General features: G+C 24.9%; 3 protein-coding genes and 1 long non-coding RNA gene across 10 annotated transcripts in view; 3 read left to right on the top strand and 1 right to left on the bottom strand.

Moving 5' to 3' along the window:
* Window positions 1–11534, top strand: part of LOC107993180 (uncharacterized) — a 97950-nt gene extending 86416 nt beyond the window's left edge. For all 6 annotated transcript variants that reach the window (XM_017049465.3, XM_062077008.1, XM_017049467.3 and 3 more), the window contains one exon: window positions 1718–11534. In XM_017049465.3, coding sequence (XP_016904954.1) covers window positions 1718–1925 — 208 coding nt within the window. In that variant the 3' untranslated portion in view covers window positions 1926–11534. The remainder of the gene's footprint in view (window positions 1–1717) is intronic.
* A 1479-nt stretch (window positions 11535–13013) lies between these two features.
* LOC107993220 (vanin-like protein 1) lies at window positions 13014–17460 on the top strand. 2 transcript variants are annotated; one of them, XM_017049536.3, is made up of 8 exons: window positions 13014–13153; window positions 13424–13504; window positions 14375–14515; window positions 15297–15446; window positions 15539–15687; window positions 15760–15974; window positions 16108–16212; window positions 16711–17460. In XM_017049536.3, exons 2-8 carry the CDS (start codon window positions 13451–13453, stop codon window positions 17370–17372), a joined length of 1476 nt encoding a protein of 491 aa, XP_016905025.1. In that variant the 5' UTR covers window positions 13014–13153; window positions 13424–13450; the 3' UTR covers window positions 17373–17460. The 2 variants fall into 2 exon arrangements, with proteins under 2 accessions (XP_016905025.1, XP_028520318.1); XM_028664517.2 differs by lacking the exon at window positions 13014–13153 and having other exon boundaries at window positions 13286–13504.
* On the bottom strand, window positions 16182–18891 carry LOC133666407 (uncharacterized). Its single transcript, XR_009830512.1, has 2 exons — window positions 18453–18891; window positions 16182–17292 (listed from the first exon to the last, which is right to left on the bottom strand). It is a non-coding gene; the product is annotated as an uncharacterized LOC133666407 (long non-coding RNA).
* A 438-nt stretch (window positions 18892–19329) lies between these two features.
* LOC107993219 (vanin-like protein 1) lies at window positions 19330–23364 on the top strand. Its single transcript, XM_017049535.3, has 7 exons — window positions 19330–19540; window positions 20342–20485; window positions 21156–21305; window positions 21495–21643; window positions 21717–21931; window positions 22009–22113; window positions 22491–23364. The coding sequence occupies exons 1-7, from the start codon at window positions 19481–19483 to the stop codon at window positions 23177–23179; spliced, it is 1512 nt and encodes a 503-aa protein (XP_016905024.2). The 5' UTR covers window positions 19330–19480; the 3' UTR covers window positions 23180–23364.
* Window positions 23365–25172: the final 1808 nt, after the last annotated feature.

Below are 25172 nucleotides of genomic sequence, written 5' to 3'. Positions count from 1 at the left end.
TCCAGCATTAATATTCCGCATTAAGTATTGCTGATGATTAATATTCATTCTGTACAAGATGCATGGTACAAAATGCTTACAAAGAATATTATAATATTATAATATATATATATCTATCTATCTAGAATGCGAATAGTCAAGTGTTGCATATTTTATCAAGCTATCGAAGTTGTTCAATGATGCACTTACATCTGATTTTGTCACGTGAGCTCTAGAACTGCACTATTTATTATTGGGAGATCGATACATTGTATATTCCACATTAATTATTTAATACGTAAAAAGAAATGTTCCAAAATCGAATTGATTTTTCTTGTATATAACGTTAAAATTAATTTTTCAAAGATAAAAAGTTTTTAGAAACGAGTATAAAAATCTTTTATCTTGCAAAAATCTACATAAAAAATTACAGTGAAAGCATTTTCGAATTTACGAAGAAATGATTACTTACTTAAATAAATAAACGACGAAATATCTTTTGAGATCATAACGAAAGAAATTTCCATTATGAAAAAAGCAATTAAAAAATTTGATTAATTTCTTCTATATTTTTAGGTATAATGGATAAGTCGAAAAACAAACATGAAAAATTGATTGATTTATATACTTAAAAATGAGCGTAACAGTTTCTTGTTTAAAATTTAGAAAAGGAGAAAGTTTTAAACTTCCATAAAAAAAAGTGAAAGATTAAGACTAGTAATGCGATATGATAAAAATACAATTCGAGTAGTAATATATGGTGATTCATATTTTGAAAGTGAAGGATGTAGATAGGATAGGAAAGAGAATTATTTAGAGTAAAAAGAGAAAGAGAGAAACCATTGAACCGATTTGTATTATCTTATCGAAATCGATAAGATGGTCTCTATTTTAAATAATTATCAAAGGATATTTATAAAAGATATATACACATTACTAATACATGTTATGTATTTGATATGTTTTATCGATTTAAAGTTTGATATATATTAGAATTAATCAAATTTAAATTAATGAAACTCTCAATTACTCATTTTTACTTTTTCCATTTATTACATTTCGCATAAAATCTTCGCATCAGCAGAATATTGACTCAATTCTTCTTTCAAATGGCATTCCATCTATTTTCACATTGATATATTGAAACGTTCATAGGATAAAATCCTTTCTATCCAATAAATGGGAATATTCAATGGCATTTCAAATTGAAAACTTTTCGTTTAAATATTGAAACTTAAATATTATAACTTTTGTGATCAAGTATTTTCAAATTTATTACAAAATATTTATAAATTATTGATGTATGTAAAGAAGAGGATATATATATATATATAGTATTCATATTTATTATTCAAGGTATTCATATTTCTATACGTATAAATATATTTTACTTGCAATCATCAATGTATCTATATAAAATATGAATTCAAAAAATATTATTAACAAGTATTATTTAATAACGTGCAATAATTTTTTGTAATTGCCAAATATGAAAACAAATCTCCATTTCATTCCCATTTTTTAAGCATTTTCTAACAAAAATATATATAAATACAATTGCATAAAAATTCTATCTTATTTCTCTCGTATCATATAAAATTATCTAAACGTCATGAACAGTATCAAAACATCTCATCTCTACTTTATCGTATCTCTTCTTTTCTCTTCCTCCTTCCTCATTAACCAAAAGATCAAATCTTCAGTTAACGAATCTAATTAACTCCCTTTCTTATTACAGATCGTCCACACTGACGAATCCAGAGGATCTAGTAAATGTCGGAAGTCCCCTGAGGGAAGCATCGCCGCGGCCGGAAGTACGGGTGGTTGCACCTGCACATCGACCTCCCTCTGTCCTTGCGACGGTCAACAACACAAACAACGCCAACAACGGATCTGCGAATCGCAAATCGGTCAGCATATTGCTTCCCGAACACTCGAGTGGATGACCCCAACAGCAACACGGCTTTGTGCATCGTTGCGACAAGGACCCTCCAACGATTTAGGAATCCAACGGAAACGAAACGACGAAGGATAGAAGCAACGATGACGAGGCTCGATTGCGCGACGAACGAGACACGAGATATTCGTCGGACAATCGGCGAACATCGGCGGACATCGGCGAACATCGGCGTTGCCAACCGAATCTAGCCGAATTTAACCGAGCCGCGACGATGATTCGCGAGCGATTTATTACGGGCATTCGTTCTTGGCAACCAGATCTCTGAAAAAGTGGTCCATCGATATTCGTGACTAATATAGATTAAACGAAATAGACAGGCGAAGTTAATTCACGCTATTGGCAAACATTCAATTATCGGTTTCGCCCCGCCAGCCGGAATTGCTGGATAATTCACGCTGCCGGAGCGATAGCCGAGTAAACGAGCCGTTCGTCTGTAATTGCTTTAAAACTGACTAATTCATTCGCGTTATATCTCATAGAATGTCTTGTTTTGTTTCGTTTTTAATTAAGCGCTACTGCTCTGTCACAGCGTATGCACGTGCTACGAAAGAGAAATGTATTGAGGATTCTTATAAAGATAATATGTTCTATGATGAAAACGTTTACTTTCTTCGATGAACGAGACGTGGAAAGATTTGCGGAAGCGTGATTAAATCGTTGTATTATTCCCAAGATCCAGTCGAAGCTCAAATTCTTTGCGTATCTTGAGAGTAATAATTTGTCGAATCTTGCACGGTCTCATATCGTATAATGTTAAGAAATATAATCCTGCCATGCGAGAAGGTGATATAGATTTCTTATCTCTTCTTTTTTTGCAAAAATATTTCTTTTCGTTTAAATCGCATTTATTTCGTTATTTCAGAAACGAAAACGGTGTGATCGATGCAAGAAGTTGAATGACGTGCAAGAGATTCAAATTATATAACATCGTATTGAAACGGTATATAGGGAATGGAACCATATCTGCAGATTCTGTGCGTGAAACCAATAAAAACGATATAACTTTTCTTATTCTTTTCACGTACAAAATCCATCGTCGAAATGATTCCATGATGTTACAAGACATTGTATAAAATATAAAAGTATAAAAGTCAAATTATCGATTGCCAAAATTTAAATTGACGATTACAAGAAAAACATCTGCCAAGTTTCAAGATTTCTTGAGATTCTTGTTTTAAGCAAGATATGAACCTGACTATATTCTATCGTCATCTTATCGATATTTATAGGTTGGCCCAGATTTATGCAGCTTTGGTCGACGTGGAAATCAAAAGCTTCGAAACAAGTCTCGAGAATTCAAAATGGCGATTCTCAGCGGCAAAAGGTTATCGAAGTCAATGTTTGTTAGTTGAGATATAACGAAAAAGATAGGGTTCGTTGCTTTCTGGCGCATATAATTTAATATCATCTTTTCTTTCGTTTCTCGTGTAATTCTTGATAAAAAGATTTCCACGATGTTTCTGTTATATTTCATCTCGAATATTCCTCGCTTCTCTCGTTGAATTTCTTTGCGACAATGATAGAATGATCGGCTGATCCAATTGATGAAAAACCTTTTCGATTGTAACGCTTCTTGGAAACGATAGTAAATAAGAAGCGTCAATTTAACTCCTTAATTTTAAGTTTAAGAAGGCAGTATTACATTTGTCGTATTAACAATTGTTATTAAATTTTTCACATCGCAAACGAAAAAAAAAAAAAGGAGAATTAGACGATTTAAGAATTGAACTAATGTATCCACTGACAATCCAATTTATTGGACGAATTTAAATTAATTTAATCCTTTTCTTTCTCAATTCGATTGTATATTAAAAATGGAAAGATAAAATATGAACGAAAATTATAAAAAAAAAAAATATTATGTCTAATTATGACAGGGATGGATATCAGAATTTTGAATGCACTAAACGTTCCATCTCTGAATTTTAAATACGACAATCAATGAATCCAAGAAATCATTTCTGAACAAATTGTTGCGTTCTTTGTGGCTGTTATAGTCACACGATAATAATAAGACATTGTTCTTTCCTGTTGTATAAAACACTGGAAAGTTACAAGAGAGTTTAATGAAAGATTTCGAGAAATCTGAGAAAATTTATGCTTATATATATTCACGAAAACATCGACTGTTAATTGACTGTATGTAAATTTATAAATGTCATTCCACTGCTGCAAGTTGTATCGAAAAATGAAAAATCGATTTTACACATAGTGCATTCGTGATACAATGATTTAAAGTGAAACGCGATAATATCTTATTTTCATCCGAAAAATCGTTAAAAAAAAAAAAAACAATAAGATTTTTACGTATAATAAGAATAATCGAATCGCACATTGTGCGTTATAAGCCGATACGATTCGCTCGATCATCATTAAATATGCATCCGAAGAAGAAAGCATGACAAACAAAATGTGCTCAGAAATTAGTTTAAAAAGAAGAAAAATTGATCTGATGAAGAAAAAAAACTTTTTCGCAAAAAAAGAACAAGCGATCCTTTTGTCATCTTAGATAAATTAACAAATTTCACCCTCTGATAAGATCTAGCTATGAGTTTTGCCCACGATAATATTATATAATCACAAAAAAAAACGCTTAGGTGAAATTAATCGAGAAAAAAAGACTCCTAGGATTCGTTGAAAAATCCTTTCGATGGTGCTTCGTGGATTAGTGCTTGATCGAGTATATCGAGAAGAAATCGTTAAACGAATACTTCGAATAGGAAATTATCGTGGGCACTAATTACACATAGTCTTTAAGATTCTAAACTTAAGGTTAACGCATACGAATCGTTCATAATTCATTGTCTGCTCGGTGATTGCGACGTGAAGAAAAGATCGTCATTCGTTCAATAGTTGATGCATAAATATAGCATTAGACCAATATCGACGTGTTTCACTAAGGTGAAATGAAAAAAAAAATCATGATTATCGCATGATTATCTTTTTAGTAGAGAAAAAAAATTTAGATTTAATCTCCCAAATTTCATGTACAAAAGATAATTTTTGTAAAATTAATTTTCAAAGACTCTGAATTTTTTCATCCAAAATTAATTTTATGTAATAAGAATTTATTATTAACTTGAAAACAAGAATTAAATTATTGTAAATGAACAAAAATCTAGAAAATCAATAAAAATAATTTTTATATTATTTATAACGCTTTAAAAAAATTTATTGAACAAAATGAAAATTCAAATTATTCACTTAACATCATAAAAAATAATGTTCAATTGTCTATACGCTAAGCAATGGTATATCATATTTGAAATATTTAAAAAATGGTAATATATTGTTATAAATTAATAAAAAAAATTGGTAAAAAATTGAAATATGTAATGCAATCTCATCATTATGCAAACGAATAATACTATCTTATTATCGTATTAAATTAAAATTATAAGTAATATTATATGTCAAATGGTCTGATGTTTATTTATACATTGTGCTATTAAATTAAAACTTCTACGAATCTCGATCGATCGCCTAAATTTCAATTTCGTTTTCATTGCGAAGGAATTCTTTTGATAAAATTCTTTCACTTTGGAATTTGGTTCATCGTTAAGCGATACACGGTCTTGGCTGCAAAAGAAATTTCGAATAACGAAACGAATCAAGCAAGCCACACGAGATTTTATTAATTAAGATTCTAGTCCTATAAATACATAGCTAGACGATACGTCAAATGAGAAAATGATCGGCAAAACTGTTAGCCCGAGATAATCTTGATATCCGTTTGTAAAACGTTTGTGGATCGCGTCGAGTTTAGACCTTTACAATATATTATATTAGATAACCTAAAAAAAGATGTATCCTATTACAATGATTGAAAAGAAATTCGTAAATGAGTAAATATTAGAATGAAAAGACATGATTTAAAAATTTCAAATTTTATTTGAAAGAACTTTAACTGTTTACATAATGTGTTAAAAGATGTGTTAAAAGATGTTAAAAGATGTCAACTTCTTTTAAAAATCCTATATAACATGAATGATCATTAAATCCGTAAAAAATCGAATCTCAAAAATCGTGTAGGATACATAAAGATTACGCATATATAAATTTTATCAATTTTAATAAATAATATTAATTACCTTCATCCACTTCCATATATACATTTTGTTAAAGTGAATCTTCAAAAGTTAACTTACCGATTGTATTTAAATCTGTATTATCCATCGAGTCGCTAACCACAAACGTATTACGAAAGAGGACACCGGTTTCTGATATATCCGACAATATATTTACATTAATCGTAACGGTCTAGTACACATTCTCGTACGTAGTGTTCACTCTGGCGATTGTTCATGCACCCGTAGGAAAAATCGGCGGAAAGAAAGAGCATAAAATTGGATGGAAGCGGAAACGATTCGGCGCGAAGAATTCGCGTATCAAAGGAATGATAAAAGTCATCGACCTAAAATTGCTCTCCACGCGAATTAAAATGAAGAAAAGAAGAATGGAAGAAGTCAAGACCCATTGTGTCGTTCGGCGAGGCATTTCCTGTGCGAAATAGTGTGTGCCAAAAGATACAAGTTGAATTCTTGTTTAGCGATATGTGAATGTTCTCACGAAGATGTTTTTCGGTCTCCGGATCTGCACTTTCGATGCACTAGCGACACGAGTTTGCGACGAAAATCAAGCCGTACGGAAGAGAATGTCTTGTTATTAATTATTTAAGAGTTATTCCTCGTTGAAAATTCTACACACATATACATTACATACGTACATACACACTCCTCACGTAGACATGTGGTTGGAAATACGAAAAAAATGCCACGTAAAAAATGGCCACGTAATATGACCATTCTTATATGTATTATCGAATCGAATAAATTTCGTCGAAACATCGTACGCTCAACACGCGAATCGAGTCGATGCATTCCTTTCTTCCGGGATCGAAGATGTAGAACGGCGTATGTTCGTAGATCGAAAATCACGATGCGCCTTAATGCGTTTACTTATAGTTTAGGACAGAGCTTCCCAAACTTTTATGGGTCGAGACCCATATTTCAAAAGCAAAAAGAAATTTGAATGAAAAATATCGTTTTGTTACTTTTTTAAATTTTTTATTGAATATATTTAATTAATATATATAAATTTGTTAATCAGATAATAAGCGAAATATATGAAGGATAAGTTTGTCTTCTATTTTTGGTAATGATCTTAATTCATTCATGGTAATTTTTTTATTTTCTTAACATTGAAAATTGATTATAGTTGGTATATATAAATGATATATATAAAGTTACTATATATAAATTTATTAGATAGATGAGTGAAGATAGATATGAAAGATAGATTTATCTTTTATTTTTAGTAATTAGTCTTAATTCATTCGTAATATAATTTTTTTTACTTTCTTAATATTGAAAATTGATTAAAATAAAGACAATTGAAAATTGATTGAAAAAATTTATTATCATGGTAAGGATAAAGATTATAAAATTTATTATTGATAAATTTTAAATTGATAAAGTTTTATATGAAAAAAAAAATAATAATAAATGATATCAATTTATGTCAGTAGCTACGAATAATATTTAATATTAATTTTTTTGAATGAAAAATATTTTATTATTTTTTAATTTTTATTGAATATTCTAATATATGTATGAATTTATTCATCAGATGGATAATTAATGAAAAATAAGTTTATTTCTTATTTTTGCTAATTTTAATGTGATCGATCAATAAATTACGATCTATATTTTGAAAATTGCAACTTATGGATCACGACTTTAAATAAGATTATAAAATAATTTTTTAATTAATTTAGTTATAATAATTATTTTTATTTGTAATTATTTATATAAAAAATTGTATAACAATGAAAATTTTCAACGTTTCTTTATTTTAATATAGCTACTTACATAAAAATTAAATAAGTGATTAATAATCTTATGATGAGATATACTCAAAATATTGAATTTATCATATGATTAATGTTAAATATTTTATATTTGCTATTTTAATATCTCTTTTAAATTTTCACTTTGATTCATCTTTAAAAATCAAATATTATATGTAATTTATCTTACGAATAATATATTTTTATATAATCATCAAAACTTGAGAGAGATCTCAAGTTATTATATATAAAATGAGGTCGTGTCTTAAAAAAGATTGGGAAACACTGTTCTAGGAGAAACGAATTTTATAATTTACGAATTCAACAAATATATGCAAAACCTTCTCGTTTCTTCTTTTTTCATTTATAAAGAGAGGAAAGAACGAAAAAAAACGAAAGAAAAAGGAAGAAAAATAAATATTGTGATAGAAAAAAAAACATAGCAACTTAAGACGTTATAAAAGTTATGATTTTAAGCGATTAATTAAACTACCACTTAAGGATGCGAAAAGAGAAAAAGAACTAACAAAAATCAGCCAGATTCATTATACAGCGATCCATTTGGTGATAAATGTACGATCGACACTAGCGCCACGCCTCGAGGTCTAACCTCACCCATCAATCGTATCCGCGAAATTATTCACGCTAATTAATCGCGATCCGTTCGAATATCATGATTTAAACAATTGTCGATGAAAGGGGCTGATTAAAATGATACGATGGAATTACATATACGATGTATGTATTCATATATATGGTAGATGTACGATTATACTTTACATATAAAGCTGATGGAAATTATCCCCACCATCCCCAATCTCAAAAACGATTTTTGTTCACGTGCGTCATTATTATCTATTTTTATCCACGTCTTTACTTTAATTTTCTCGAAATTTCGTGCCGGTCGAATTTCGGTTGTTCAAAACTGGTGGACAAAGCGATTTCAAAAGATCTATATCGGTTTGAAAGTTCTGTCAGTGATATAATAAATTTATTTTATTGAACAAATTAAATATAAAAATTACATCATTTTTCAAAATGATGAAGTTTTTCAAGGATTTCAAATATTATATTTTATAGATATGAATGTATGAAATAGTATTGAAATATAAATATATAAAGAAGTGAAATAAAGATGAGTGGTAGCTTAATAAGAAACGCTTTTTACGAAAACAATAATTAATCATGTATACTTAAGTACATATTTGTATCGACGCCAAATAACTTATCCATAATGAATTAAGTAATTAAAATACTATTATATTATTTGAAGGTTATAAATGATAAAAAAATTATATTATTTAATTCAAGATATCTATTATATCTTTATATCAATGATATTCTACATTTGTTAAAAAATATTACAATCCTTGTTATATTATATTCATATAAAAGAAAAAAAAATCTAAAAAAAAAACATGAACAGAAGAAGTAAAAATCTATATCATAACAAATTGACAAGTCATTATAAGAATTTTATAACTGTTGTTATAATTAAAAAAGTATCAAAGTAAATCGGTTTAAACAAAGAGATCATAATATTTATAAAACTAATATTTTTTTATTACAAATATTTTATCACAACTTTTTTTTTTAATTTAAGAGTATTTTCTATAATTATTTAATATTATTTTTGTGTTAATAATTTGTTAAAATTACTTTTTTATTAATAATTAAGAATTATTTTTATTTACAAGATATTTTATATGCAATTTATTGCATTGGATCTGCACTTAATAAGGAGTAATGTTTAGAGAATAGAAACATCGGGGATTTTGTTCAATTTTATTCAATTATTAGAATTTAAAGCAATCATTTTCATCATATATAATTTTTTGTATATTTTTAACAAAAATTATTGTTAACTATTTTTTCGAATCATATTTTTTTCATTACTTTTACGATCAATTATCTATTTTATATGAAATATAAAATGTTATATAAAATGTTTTGTTTGTACTACATTGTTTTGTGTGTACTACAAAAAATGATCAATTATTGTATACATAATTTTTAGAGCTGATATAATGTGCTTAATTTCAATTTGTATACACAAAATTTTGTATACACGTCTATAATAATTCAAATTGATTTTAAATGATTATAAAAAAAAATTATCTTAATAAAATATATAAATAAAACATTTTATTTTTTTTCTTTACTTATGTTTTATTAATTGTGATAAAGAAAAGAACAGGACTCTAACGGATAAATTTATAATATTACGAGAGAAAAAATCTCGAAATCTAAAAAAAAAATAAATGTTGCCGAAAAATGCGTTTCTTCGATTTTGTTTATTTATTTCTTCAATATTATTTATCTATTTATCCAAAATTATTTATCCAAACCGTATAGTTTGTAATCGATCTTTTGAAATCTATTTGTATGAATATCAATAATCGCAATTTTCCTGGCCAACATCGAATATCTCGAGGAACTGTGGACTTCCGTTTGGATCGGAAATACGACGAAACGATCCCGTGTTATATTTGAAATTTCCCGTCGATAAGTATGCGTACACACTTAACATCGTAAACGTACATGGTCGTACGTAAGTAGTTTCTTGTCTATCGTGCAATAATTGATATAGAGTGGTATAACAATTTTTTATATCGAAAGCGATTGTCACTGTTTTTCACGATTCTTTTTTATACTAACGTAGATTGAAATAAGAAGTGTTAAATCGATATGGCCTACATTTCGAATAGTGTAAAGTTAATATATATGAACTAACCATCGTGATGGGATATATTTCTGATTGTGAATTCGATCGTAAACGGAGGCATTTTCATCGGGAGACTTATTTTCCCTTTTTTTTTTTCTAGGGAATTTTATGAACTCAAAGGCGCATGATCTTACGTTGAAAATTTCCCTAATGTCATTAATACATATATCAATTAGTTATTAAAATCCATTTAACCTACTTTTACGCCTGTTAATTATTATTATTATTATTATTATTATTATTATTATTATTATTATTATTATTATTATTATGGTTATCGTTAATAATTATTATTGATTTATTATTATTATGATATTATTCTTATTACTATTATTCCTATTATTATGATTATTGTTACTCGTTATTATCACGATCGAATTAAAAAAATAAATAAATAAATAAATAATATGCTCTATACTCAGTATCTGTGTCGAAAACACCTATACATATACATATTAATGATTATTGCTATACTATATGACTAAACTCCGCTACAGTAAGAGACACCAATACTATTACTCCCCCCTTGTCCCATCGATTGAAAAAGTAAATGACGTCGTTCGATAAATCCATAGTAAGATTCACGAATTATTCGAATATTGTTATGAAACATTGTTAAAAACATCCATACTTGTCGAAATTTCGCCTAATGTGAACGACGTCGATCCCATGAATTTTGTACGTATATTGCCTCTCTAATTTCATTTTTTCAACAAGCAAAAAAAAAAAAAAAATAAATAAATAAATAAAAGAAAACCGATACGAATTTTTTAGAAAAAATTTAAGAGATAGAGAGAAAGAGCGGGAGAGAGTGAGAATGAGAGAAAGAGAGAGAGAATAAAGGAAAGAAAAATAATAGCGATTCTTGCATTGTGCATAATGAACGTGTGCGTATGCGTTCATGTGTGAGACAATGAGAAAGATTGATGAAACGCATTGTATTCATCCCTTGATACATACCTATTTATTTGTACATTATTTTACCGAATAAACGTGCATCTTTTGCATCCTTAAATTTAGAATTAATCTATCTTATTTATCCTTGATATTGAATCAATCGATTTTTTTTTATAAAAATTAAAAAACAAACATGATTTAAAAAATTATATTTAGATATTTATTTATACGTAGATATAAATCAATGTTAAAAAAGCTTTTTTAACATATTATAAAAAATATAAAAATATATATAAAAAATATTTTGTGTAAATTAATAAAAATAATTAAATTTATTGATTTTCTTTGTAGAAAAAATTAAGAAACTAAGCAGTTAGAAATAAAAGTTATAAAGTGAAGATTTCATTGCATCATGATATGATTAAAAGAGTTATAACTTATCAAAAATTTTTTTTTATTAAAAAGATTTTATTTTATATTTCGATTATTTATTTTATTTTTTTAAAAAAAAATAGTTTAATGAAATAATCAACAATAAACAATTTACGAATTTTGATGTAAAAATAAAATTAAAAGATAATATTTTGAAGTATTCAAAAATTTTTTAAATACTCATTAATTATTTATCAGCAATTATTAAATTCATATTAAGTTAATTTTTTAATATTTTTGGTTTTTTCAGATTTTTAAAAATTCTTCTCAATACTTTTAAAATATCTAATAATTTTTATTTTTAATATTATTATATCTTTTTTTAATAATTATAAACTATCAGCTTCTAATAATTAGAAGATATTCCATATGTTTTATTTATTTTATTATGAAACAAAGAAATTAAATAATTTTGGTATTTTAAGTCATGTATTTTCGAGAGGGGTAAAAAGATATACATTTGGCGGGAAAAAAAAATATATTTACAGATAACATATTCTTTCATAGGAAGAGATACATTCATAGATAATTTCTTTTTTATAACGATAATGAATCTAAAACGATAATTAATGTAGTTCAAGTGACACATATCGATCAAATCTTATTAAAAAAGAAATAATTATTAATTAAGATTGATTTGCTATAAATATATCAATTAATTTTTAATAATTGATAAACATAAAAAATTATTGTGTTCGATAATAATGTGATATTTCAAAATCAAGTTAAGAAAGATTGGAAATTGTATTATCAAAAAATATCAATCATTTCATAGATGTTATTATATATATATATATATATAAAATTTATTATAAAATGATCTTTAAGATATCATCATTGATTTGACTAAGCCTAGACAAAAGTATCTATATCTATATAATATAAATATAAAAAACATTTGAATATTATTTATAGATCACAGATAGCTTATCTAGATTATTTATTTAATCATTCATTAAAAAAAGAAAAGAAATTGAATATTTAAATTTGATATTCATTTATTAATTTATTATTTAATTAAATATAGAAATTGCGATATTCAATTTGATATATTTACTTCATCTGTTTCTATTCTTTTGAGTTCTTAAATTTATTTCATAAAAATAATCTTGAATACTTTGCGTTTTCATACATAAATAAATTCAAAATAAAAAGAGTGGTGGAAATCGATTAAAAACTTCTCCCACTATTTATGACAATTCACTATAAATACGAGAAAAGAAATATCAAGCATTCGTTTATCGTGGAATTTATTTAATAATGATAAGATTAATTTATTTATCTTATTATTTTTGGAATTAGCTTCCATTGCGTATGTGATAATTTTATTTTTTTATTTTTTACTTACTTAATCTTACTATTACTTATCGGTTTTCATAAATTATCAAAAAAAATAACAATAAATTATATCTAATCTGCATTTAATCCGCATCGAAAAAGAAATCTCGATTATTTTATTTTATTAATTTATTTTTATTATTTTATTTTATTTTATAAATATCATGCAATATAATATTATGAAGAAAAGTAGAGATTAAAGTGTATTTCTTATAATTAATAATTTTTCTTCGTGAAATAACAGAAACATAGGACAAAAAATAGTGATACAATGTATGGAAAAGTGATCGTTCTTGGATTTTTATTAATTCAAATTTTGTATCAGGTAAAATTGAGATTTTATTATATATATTTAAAATACAGTATATATATTTAAAAAAAGTACCACAATTATTACATAATATGTACAAGATATAAATTAATTGTTACATTTTTAATTTGAAATAAACTATTAGACATGTATAATTATAATTTTTATTTTAATATAAAAACTGCTTTATTAAATATTAGAGAACATGAAATCGTTTAAATATTTATTTTTAATTTTTCTTCGTGAAAATGATTTTTCTTCATTTATCAAATAATTTAATTTTTTTAATTAGATTTTCGCATAACAATGGTTTTATTTTATTTTATTTATAGCGACTTGTCATAATATAATATAATTGTTTGACAATTGTTTTTGGATTATTAATAATAATATATTTACAATAAATCGGTATTATGTTTCAAAAGAAATAAATAATCGCAATATAATAAAAGAAAAATTTTATAAACGCCTAATTTCATGATAAGATCATACAATTTTTTAACTCTTTTAGATTTCTTTTTATGAAATTTTAAAAAATAAAGTTTAAATTAAATAAAATGAATTGTGTTTGTGTGAAAAAAGTTTATTTAATACTAATGCATTTCATACTAAATGTTGTGAAATTTATAATTTTAATTTTTTAAAATTATTTTTATATTTTTTTTTATTTAAAGTAGAAAAATATTTCCAAAATTATGTTTTATATTTTGTATATTTGTTTTATCTCAATTTAAAAGTATAACATTTAATTTAAATAATTTTATATCTATTTTAATACTTCCAGAATCACATTATTTTTAAAAATAATTAATCAAAATCATTTTTTTTCTTTCTTTTGATAAATATAAAAATCGTATATTAATCGATATCATTGTTACAAAACAGATATCTGGAAAAAAATTGTCTGATTATTATACTGCAGCTGTGGTAGAATATTCACCCATTTTTATTAAGGATGACGTAAATTTAACTTATGAGAAGAATACAGATGAATATATCAATTACATAGAACGAGCAAGTAAACAGGTAAGCTCGATAATTATAATTTTTATAATGTTAATGTAAATAGTAAAAATAATTTAAGTACATTTCCAAGAGTATATTTTAAAGATAACTAATAATTTTCAATTATTTATGCATTTCTATGATTTATACATAAAGTGTTAGGTTAGGTTATATTTTTACGATATCTTTGGAAAGCCATTAATTAATATAAAAATTAATATGAATTTATTATTAAAAACTAATAATAATAAAATAAATAATAAATTATTCAATTAATTAAGATGGAATGAAATAACACATAATAAAGATAGATATATAGATCTCATTTCATTTGTTACGAGTTTAAATTAACTTATAATTTAATAAATATAATAAAATATCTATTACTTGAATTAATAGAGAGACAAACTGTTCGGATAAGAGATTTTTGAATAATGTTACTTTTCCTAAATGAATTATTCTATATATTGAAGAAAATAATATCCATATTTACAATGAAAATTAAATATTTTATTTTCATTATGTCAAATTGTTTTTGATACAAAGGAATATATACTTTATTATAAATTTTCAGTTCCACTTTTCATTTTTTTGTTATATAGATACTTTTTATTTTAAATTTAATTAGAAAAAACGTCTAGATAAATAGTCCGATAATAATTTAGATTTGAATGTATATGGATAATGGAGATTTTACTATAATTCAATTGATATTTTTCTATTGTTTTATCTCTAAAATCAATTCTCCAAAGATAATATAATAGTTAATAACTATTTATATCTAAAATAAAAAATTATACAGAATGCCGACATCATTGTTTTTCCGGAAGCTGGATTGACATCGATGAGCATGCCTATTTTTCACGAATACAATGATTGGACAACAGTGGTTCCTTCTTCTCAGGAGAACTATATACCTTGTACAGAATCTAGAATCAACGGCATCATCGAGGTAAATATTTCCATTCGACGAATTATTACACATTATTAATAATTCGATATTCGTCCAATTTTCATCCAATTATTTTAACTATTTATTCGTAGACAGTAAAAAGATTGTCATGCGCTGCAAGGGATAATCGTATATACGTAGTGATAAACGTTGGCGAGAAGCGATTCGATGAAAAGAGCGGCACATGGCATTATCATAATACCAATATTGTGTTCGATCGAATTGGAAAAATTATTGCCAGGTATATAGGTATATTTTTGCAACCACTGAAAGACAATTCTCTTATTCTTTTCTATATTGTCCTTCTAAACAGGTATCGTAAAGTGCATCTTGCTCTGGAAGGAAAATTCGAAAGTTCGGTATCACCTGATCTCGTTACTTTCGATACTGATTTTGGAGTAAGATTTGGCGTCATTATATGTTTCGATATGCTATTCGAGGAACCTGCCTTAAATTTGACGAGAATAGAAGGCGTTTCAAATATTGTGTATCCTACTGCCTGGTTCTCAGAAGTGCCATTTATAACCGGTATATTTATCATTTTATGATAAGTATTATTTTATGATGTTATTTTATTATTATTTTATCACATTTTGTAAATTCAATTGTTATACTTTTTATAAACTGGATATTAACTTTTTTCGTTTGCAATGTCTTTCAGCTATTCAATATCATTCTGGATGGGCTTATAGCGAGAATGTAAATGTATTATCAGCTGGATACAATAAACCCGAATTCGGAAGCATAGGAAGCGGTATTTATTTAGGTATTGATATGATACATCTTATTTTTCATTTTTGCCTTAAATATTTGTTCTTAACTTTTAATTTTACTTATTAATATTATGTTGCTTTTGTAAAACTTATTTCTTTTAAAGATTTTTATTATTAGATTATAAATAAGTCCAAAAATTGATCATAAACTTAACATTTGAAGCAAGAAGTAAGAAGAAAACAATTTTTTTGAATTGTTATAATATATGAAATTTCTTCATAATATAATGTAAACTAAGCATAGAAATTTATAAAAGCAAACGACATTTATTATAGATTTTGGATTATTTTGTGGAATAAAATTTTCTTTTAACAGAAAATAATCTCTTTTATTAATAAATCAATAATATCATAGAATAACAATTTTTTATATATTAACTCCAAATTTGAAAAATTCAAAAATCAAAGCAATATTATAATATTTATAATCATTTTCTTTTAATTTCTAAAGTTGTTAAATTATCTACATTAATTTTTCAAATTTTTATTAGGTCGCAACGGAATAATCAACGTGACCATGTCTACAAATCCGAAGGAGCGGCTTTTAATCTCTCGAGTACCAAAAACGCCTAAAAAAATCGAAACACGAGAGAAATATATCAAAGATACAAGTCAATTTTACTCGAAAAGAAATCTGCATACATCGAACATCGATTTGATAAAGTTAAAGCACGATCATGTTACATGGTTTAATTCTATTCTGGTTAATGATTCCATGAATAAAACTATCTGTTACGGTAACTTCTGTTGCGACTTTCTGATTCGTACAGATACTATCGATCCGTCCACTTATTATCATGCAGTTGTGTACGATGGTATTCACGTGTTCGAAAAGATATTGGACGCTGGTGTCCGCCTATGTGCTGTGATCCAATGCTCCAACGAGTCGCTCCATTCTTGCACTTCCGTCAACCCGTCTGACACGACGTTTTCGACTTTGAAGATAACGGCGAGATTCGACGATTACTCGAAGATTTTGGTGACACCAACCGTGATCGATTCCTCCCTTATTCCCTTCCAGCATTGGTCGTACGATGAACAGATGCATGGAGAAGAAACGACTGTTATAATTGCTTTGGAAAAGGAGATGAAAAATGTAATTAACTTCGGCATATATTCCAGAAACTTCCAAAGAGATAAATATTATGAGTAATTTTAGGAATCGATAGAACTCCATAAAATTATTTACTTTTTTGTGAAAATAAAATTTTAATTCTGTGAAAATGTATGTGCTAAGAAAATAGGATTATTTTCTTCTTTTTTATTGTTTTTTTTCTTTTTCTTTTTGTATTGCAATGGATATTTGGATAAATTATTATCAAATTATTTTCTAGAAATTTTTGAAATCTAAAATAATTATCTTCTCTCGATATTCTAAATTTATATTTATTTATACACGCATCACAATTTCTAAATACATAAATAATATTGAAAACTAATTAATTTTCTATTAAAAAATTCTGCATTTTGAAGTTAAAGCATTAAACAATTTTCTCGTATAAATTTTAGTGTAAAATTCTTTTGAATTTTAATTATGATTATTACAAATATTTGATTGCAAGTTATAATTGTAATCCAAAGGAATGCGGATCTGATTCATTAATTTTGATGGAAATTCAATATATTCATAACAATAGTTAAATATATTAATCGAAAATGTTACATCTATAGATAACGTTATATAATATCAATAAATAAACAATAATACTCTCTTTATTTTTATATTTTCTCCAACTATTCAATTTGTCTTCTTTGTATTATATTTATTTATAAAAGGGAAATCACACAAAAGAAAGTATTGTGATTTGTTGAAACATTTGATCGTTGATTTATCATAAATAAATTTTCAAATTTCCGCCTAAAAATACAATTATTATGGAAAAATGCTTGATTTAACTATCTTTACATCTAGTTCATTTGATTTTACATATATATTCATAATAAATAGAATGTATACGTATACATAACATCACATTTCTTTAAAGACAAAGAATGATGAAAATAATTTTAAAATTTTTCCTCTCGCTTAAATTGTCTGATGGAATTAATCACGTGTATGCATATTAACTATTGTGAATATCATGATTACAGGTATAAATACAGAATAAAAATTTAAATACAATATTTATAAATTTTATCGTAGAATTTATTTTATAACGATAAATATTATAAGCTTAACTATATTATATATTGTATAAGCTTTTAAAACAAAAAATTATTTATTTATACTTACATGTTATATTAACTTTTTTTATTTAAATTTGAAATATTTTTTAAAATTATAAAATTATTCCTTATAATTAATCAGCCTGAATTTCCACATAATTTATCTACGTGTGTATAATATATTGTAAATAAAAATTATTAAATGAATTATTCATAGCTGACGAGAAAAGGAACATTTACGTAAAGATATACATATGCTATATATTTTATATAGATGTGACACTTTCATATTATTTTCATTCCATGATGAATCAACTAATCTTTTTATCAATTGTCGATAATACAGGATGTTAATATATTTGCTTAATTTATCTCCACTGTCTTGTTCTATTTTTTCTTCGTTTCATCTAAAAAGTTGTTTATAAGTAATTCTTAACCGATATTTTTATATATATTTTTTTCTGTATGTGCAGTGTTAGATTAATTGTACATATACAACTATTTCATGTTTGAAAAATGTAGTTTTGTAACGAGTTTTACTATCGATCAATGCATATATCTGATATTTCATCGAAAAATGATGGATTTGACAGTGCACAACGATCGTATATCCAAAAAGCGAATGTTTGTAACAAAAAACAACTATTAATCATTATTTTTTTACCAAAGAAATGATACGATATATCAATGAATCTATTTGATAAATTTTATATTTTATTTTTTTTTATTTCTACTTTTTTCTACATCTTACTTATGCATATCAATAAGTAATAAATTCTTTATTTTAATATAAATAGACATAGTAAGAAATTATATTGTATTATCACACATAATAAAATAAAATAAAATAGAATAAAAACAAATTGATAATTATCTAGAATTAAAAAAAAAGCGATAACAAATTTATTAAAGTTACATAATTTGTACAACTTTTATCTCGAAATATATAATAAAGAATATATATCTACTTACAATAAATATAAAGACTTCAGTTTATGTAAGTTTTCGAAACGGTGAAATGCAAAGTAAAAATTGAAGAAAGTAAAATAAATTTAATATTGTTAATTTTCATTCGTGTGAAAAAGGAAAATCACTATGTTTGGAAAATTGACCATATTTGGATATTTGTTAATCCTTGTACAACTTTCGTATCAGGTAAAATTGAGATTTGAATAAAATGAGAAAATATAATCAAGATTGGAGAAAAATAAACTAAAATAATAAATTAAACTAAATTTCTATAAATAAGTACTATTTAAAAATATAAGATTAATATCTAAATGTTATTTAATATTTATATTCGATTTAATATATTTAAAATATTTATTTTCTATTTAATTAAAAAATGTTCTATTTTTTATTTCTTATTTCTTAAATTGAATTGATAGTATAATATAATAATACATTATACTAATAATATTAAAATTAAAAATTGTTTGTTTGAAGTGATTATTTGAATTTTTTTTCAAAGTAATATTTATATATATAAATTAATTAAGACAAATATATATAGTTAAAATATGTATATTATTTCTTTATAACTAAAATTTGTTTCTATTTTTTCCAATCTTGAGTATATTATATATAATAATAGAAATATATTACAATTTCAATTATATAAATTATACATATAATCATTCATTTGCTGTAATATTGATATAATACAAAAAAATCACAGCTTTAAAGAAAAGAAATCTGAATATTTTCATTTCCTATAAAAATATATAATTAAAATTTCGAATATTTGAAAATTCAATATTTGAAAACTCTATTTATAATAATACAAAAAAAATTTCTACATGAATAATTAAATTACAAATTTTGTTATTATGTTTGTTGTTGTAATAAATAAGCAATATATCTACAACAAAATTTCGATTTTAAACGAAAATTTTTATGTTTTATTTTATAAAAATCATACATTAATTCATATTATTATTCATTTGAACGTAACAGGTACCTTTAGAATCAAACTCATCTGATTATTACACCGCAGCCGTAGTAGAATATTCGAGCATCTATATCAAGAATGATGCCAAATCAACTTTGATGAAAAACGCAGAACTATTCGCTAATTATATAGAACAAGCGAGCAAACAGGTGAGTTCGATTAATTGCTATAACTTTTGTAATAAATTCAATAAAAAAGTAATTGTATTTACATGAAATTAAATATTTATATAAATTGATTATATATAAATTACAACAATTAAATAATCACATTTTATATTCTCAGATTAAATAATAAGTTAAATTAAAGTAAATTTATAAATGCAGAAAGAATCTCGATTAATATACTTAATCAAAAATTGCAAGAGAATTTAAAAATGGCAAAAAATGCAAAGAAATTGAAAATTATGCGTATCAAAACTCGTACATGTAAAACTGGATATTTAAGAATATTTTTTAGAAAAAGATATAACAGCAATTGTAATATCATTCACCCTATGATAGGAAATCCTCATAACGCGTACATTCATATCATCTACTATACGATAGAATTCTTATGATGCATTCATAATCATGCATTTAATAATCAGTTCTATACTTGTAATTATTAAATTTAAATTAAATCTGAATATTTGGATATATTCATTAAATGAATATCCAAATTCATATTCTTAAATCTATCTAATATCTATCTAATATAGATTCAAATAAAGGTAGAAAGTCATATTTAAAATAATGATTATTTTATATTTAATTATTAGAAATGGATAATTATTTATATATGATTAAATTTCATAAAAATTTTAAATGATTATTTTAGAATGCTGACATCATCGTTTTTCCGGAATATGCGCTGACATCGATCTTCATACCTCCTAATGCAAATCCATTTATTTGGTCAACAATAATTCCTTCCTCTCTTGAAGGATATATACCTTGTATAGAATCTAGAATCACCGGCATTCAGGAAGTAAATATTCGCTTATAAATATTTAGTGATTTAATTCTTAGATAAATGTGAATAAATTATAGAATAAATAAAATAATTTAGGATAAATAAAATACTTACATGCATTTTAATGAATTTCTATATATTCATTTTAATAAAAATTCGATATTCGTGTCATTTTTTATATTCAATTTTTACTATATCTTATAGGCAGTAAAGAGAATTTCATGTGCTGCAAGAGATAATCGTATATATGTAGTGATAAATCTTATCGAAAAGCAATTCAATAAAAAAAATGGCACATGGCATTATTACAACACCAATATCGTGTTCGATCGAACTGGAAAAATTATTGCCAGGTAAATATATATATATATATATATTCGCAATCAGAATGAAAACAATTTCTTTGTTCTTTACTCTTACAAACAGGTATCGCAAAATAAATCTTTATTTGGAAGGAAATTTGGAAAGTCCGGTGCCATCGGATTTCGTTACTTTCGATACTGATTTTGGAGTAAAATTCGGTGTCATTATATGTTTTGATATGTTATTCAAGGAACCTGCATTAAATTTAACAAGAATAGAAGGTGTTTCAAATATCGTATATTCCACTGCCTGGTTATCATCAGTGCCATTTTTAATTGGTACATTTACTTTTCCATCATATTTTATTTTTATTAAATTTGGTCAATCATTTTTTGTTTGTAATTATTCTTTTTAGCTGCTCAATATCAATACGGATGGGCCTATGCCGAAAACGTGAATCTACTAGCTGCTGGATATAATAAACCAGAATTCTCGTTCCTAGGAAGCGGTATTTACTCAGGTATAATATATAATTATATACAAATTATTCAAATGTTCATAAAATACCTTTAGATGTACTAAAACAAACATAAAAATTAATGTACAAAAATATTGAAAATTATTAATAATTTTATTATTACAAACAAATTATGAATATTATATATTTATGCAAAATTTAAATATATAAAAACCTATAAAATGCACATAATATGGAAAAAGAGATAAAATATCAAAAAATTCAAAAATATAGTATGCATTGTAATATTTGATTAATAAAACAAATCTCTATTTAAATTCCATTTTTTATATTTATAAAAATTTGATTTTGCATAAAAATCTGCAATCTAATTATAAGTAACATTGATCGTCATTCATTTTAATTTTTATTTTTTAAAGGTCGTAATGGAATATTGAATACAACCATGTCTAGCAATCCCAAAAATCGGCTCCTAATTTCTCGACTTCCAAAAACGCCAAGAAAAACCAAACCAATATCAAAATGGTTGAAGATAGAAAACAAAATGGAAAGAAAAACTATACATGAGGAAACGTTTGACCTTCATGACAAACCAGTAACAAAAAATATTGATTCGATATTGATATCGCATGATAATATTACATGGTTCAATTCTGTTCTGCTCAACGATTCGATGACCAGAAATATTTGTTATGGTGATTTTTGTTGCGACTTTGTGATTCGAACAAAGATTGTCGATCCATCAACTTACTATCGTGCAGTGGTTTACAGTGGTATACGACAATTCGACGTCGTGGTAGATGCTAATGTTCGTCATTGCGCCATAATCCAATGTTCTAATGAGTCATTAGCATCCTGCTATTCCATTAATACGTCAGAAACTACATTTTCCACTTTGAGTGTGACAGCAAAATTCGATGATTATCAAGATATTCAAGTATTGCCCAGCTCACTTAATTCTTCTCTTCTTCCCTTTGAACAATGGTCATTCGATGAACAAACATTTGGAAAGCAAACGAAAGTAATTATTACTTTGAACAAGCCAACAAGGAATATTCTTACTTTTGGTCTATATGCTAGAATTTTTTCTAAAGATATAAAACACTAAATTGAATTGTAACTGTAATATGAAATCAATGCAATTTTTTAATAAAAATCATATATAATTTTATGATCTTGCCATGATGAAAAATATATTTTCACAAAGCAATAAGATAAAAAAGTTTTTGTTCCTTTATAAAAGATTATAATAAAAATATCTAAATGAAATAAAAATTATATTTGCATATACAATAGCTCATGAAAACTTTTTAAGATTTTTAATCAAATATTAATAAATAATTTTATAATGAAATTTTATTTTAAGAAAAAATAAAATCAATGCTTAAAAATTTTTTTAAAATATAACTTTTTAATTAAAGCAGATAAAGCAAAATTCTAAATTATAAAATTCAAAATTGAATTATAAAAATTGTATTCAAAACATGAAAAATATAAATTAGAAATTGATTTTAAAAAAGATGACGACAAATTTTACATACATATTTTCATTAAAATCAGAATTTTCAGGTTAGATAAATTTATTTATATTATATTGAAAAATAGTATTCAAATACTTTCATGCACCATTAATTTTTAAAAATTATTATATATAGAAATTCTTATAAAAGAGAACGCATGGTATTAATTTCTTTTTTATTGTCTTTTTTTTTAACATAGTGCACAATAAATAACATTATATATAACGCTATATATAATAACATTATATATATTATACTTATATACATTATGTTATTATATATATTATAATCAATCTGTCGCAGAATAATCGATTTTTAAAAAGACAGATTAATTATATCATAAACAGTGTTGCATATAAATAAATACATTCACAGTAAAAGGACAGCGATAATTGAATATTAATAAATTTACACTAAACATCTTTCTTATCGATGTTGTATCGATAGATTAAATATTTGATTTGATAATTTAAAATATATATGGATAATAGTGAAGAATTTCATGAAATATATAATAGGATTAATAATCAATAGATGATAAATATATCGACGGATACGTCGATGTAGGCATGTCATCGAGAAAAGTCATTATAAGTTGAATACGTGTGGGTATGTAATAACATTTGGTACTCCTTGTAATACTTCTCATTAATTTCTTAATACGCATCACAGATATGTCGTTGTTTATAGAAAACAAAAATAGAATAATATTACAAATTTTCTCATTCCAATTAAAGTAAGCAAATCGAAATAACTTTAAATTCTTAATCAATTAAATTTGTTTGTATTACAAAACAAAATTCAAAGGATTAAGAATCATAATGATGTAAGTCAATCAATAAAAAATGGAACTATGTTATAATTTTACATTTTAAATTACTTATATACAAGTTAACTCAATATATTAATTACGAATTAAAGCCATTCCAATATTAAATAGAGAATATGAAAAGAAAGCTATTTTTTTCTTAAATATTTATTTGTACATATATATTATATTTCTCAAAATAATTTCTACATGACTTATATCACTATAATTCTCAGCTCTCCATTTATCAAATTTATTCTTATTATAAAAAAAAAATCACACATAAATATATGCAAATTAAAAACAAAATGTACTTATTATCAAATAAAAAGATAAATTTCAATTCTATAATTTCTAACGTTTCTAAATTATGTATTTGTATATATTTTAGGCTGTTTACAGAACATTGAAATCGATTCAAAATATTTCGATATGTCAAGTAGCAAAATTTGTCTATACGGATATCAATATTTTTTTTATTCGCAATTACCAGTGATGTGGAGATCGTAATCGAATAAATGGCGAGATAACCTCGATTTCATGCTCTGTCGCTTAATTCCCAAGATTTTAATATTATGAAGGTAATTTTTTACATTCGACGTTCAACAATGTCAATGACGATGTATTGTACAATAACATACGTATAACATTGCTAGCTACGATTATACATGGATATATTATAAACACGATATAAGGGGAATTGATAATCACAAAAATATAATTAACATGTTATGTAAAACTTCCAGGCTGAACTATGATCATAACACCAACAA

This window comes from Apis cerana, linkage group LG7, assembly GCF_029169275.1.
Source record: "Apis cerana isolate GH-2021 linkage group LG7, AcerK_1.0, whole genome shotgun sequence".
Taxonomy (NCBI): domain Eukaryota; kingdom Metazoa; phylum Arthropoda; class Insecta; order Hymenoptera; family Apidae; genus Apis; species Apis cerana.
This window is presented reverse-complemented; position numbering and strand designations above follow the sequence as displayed.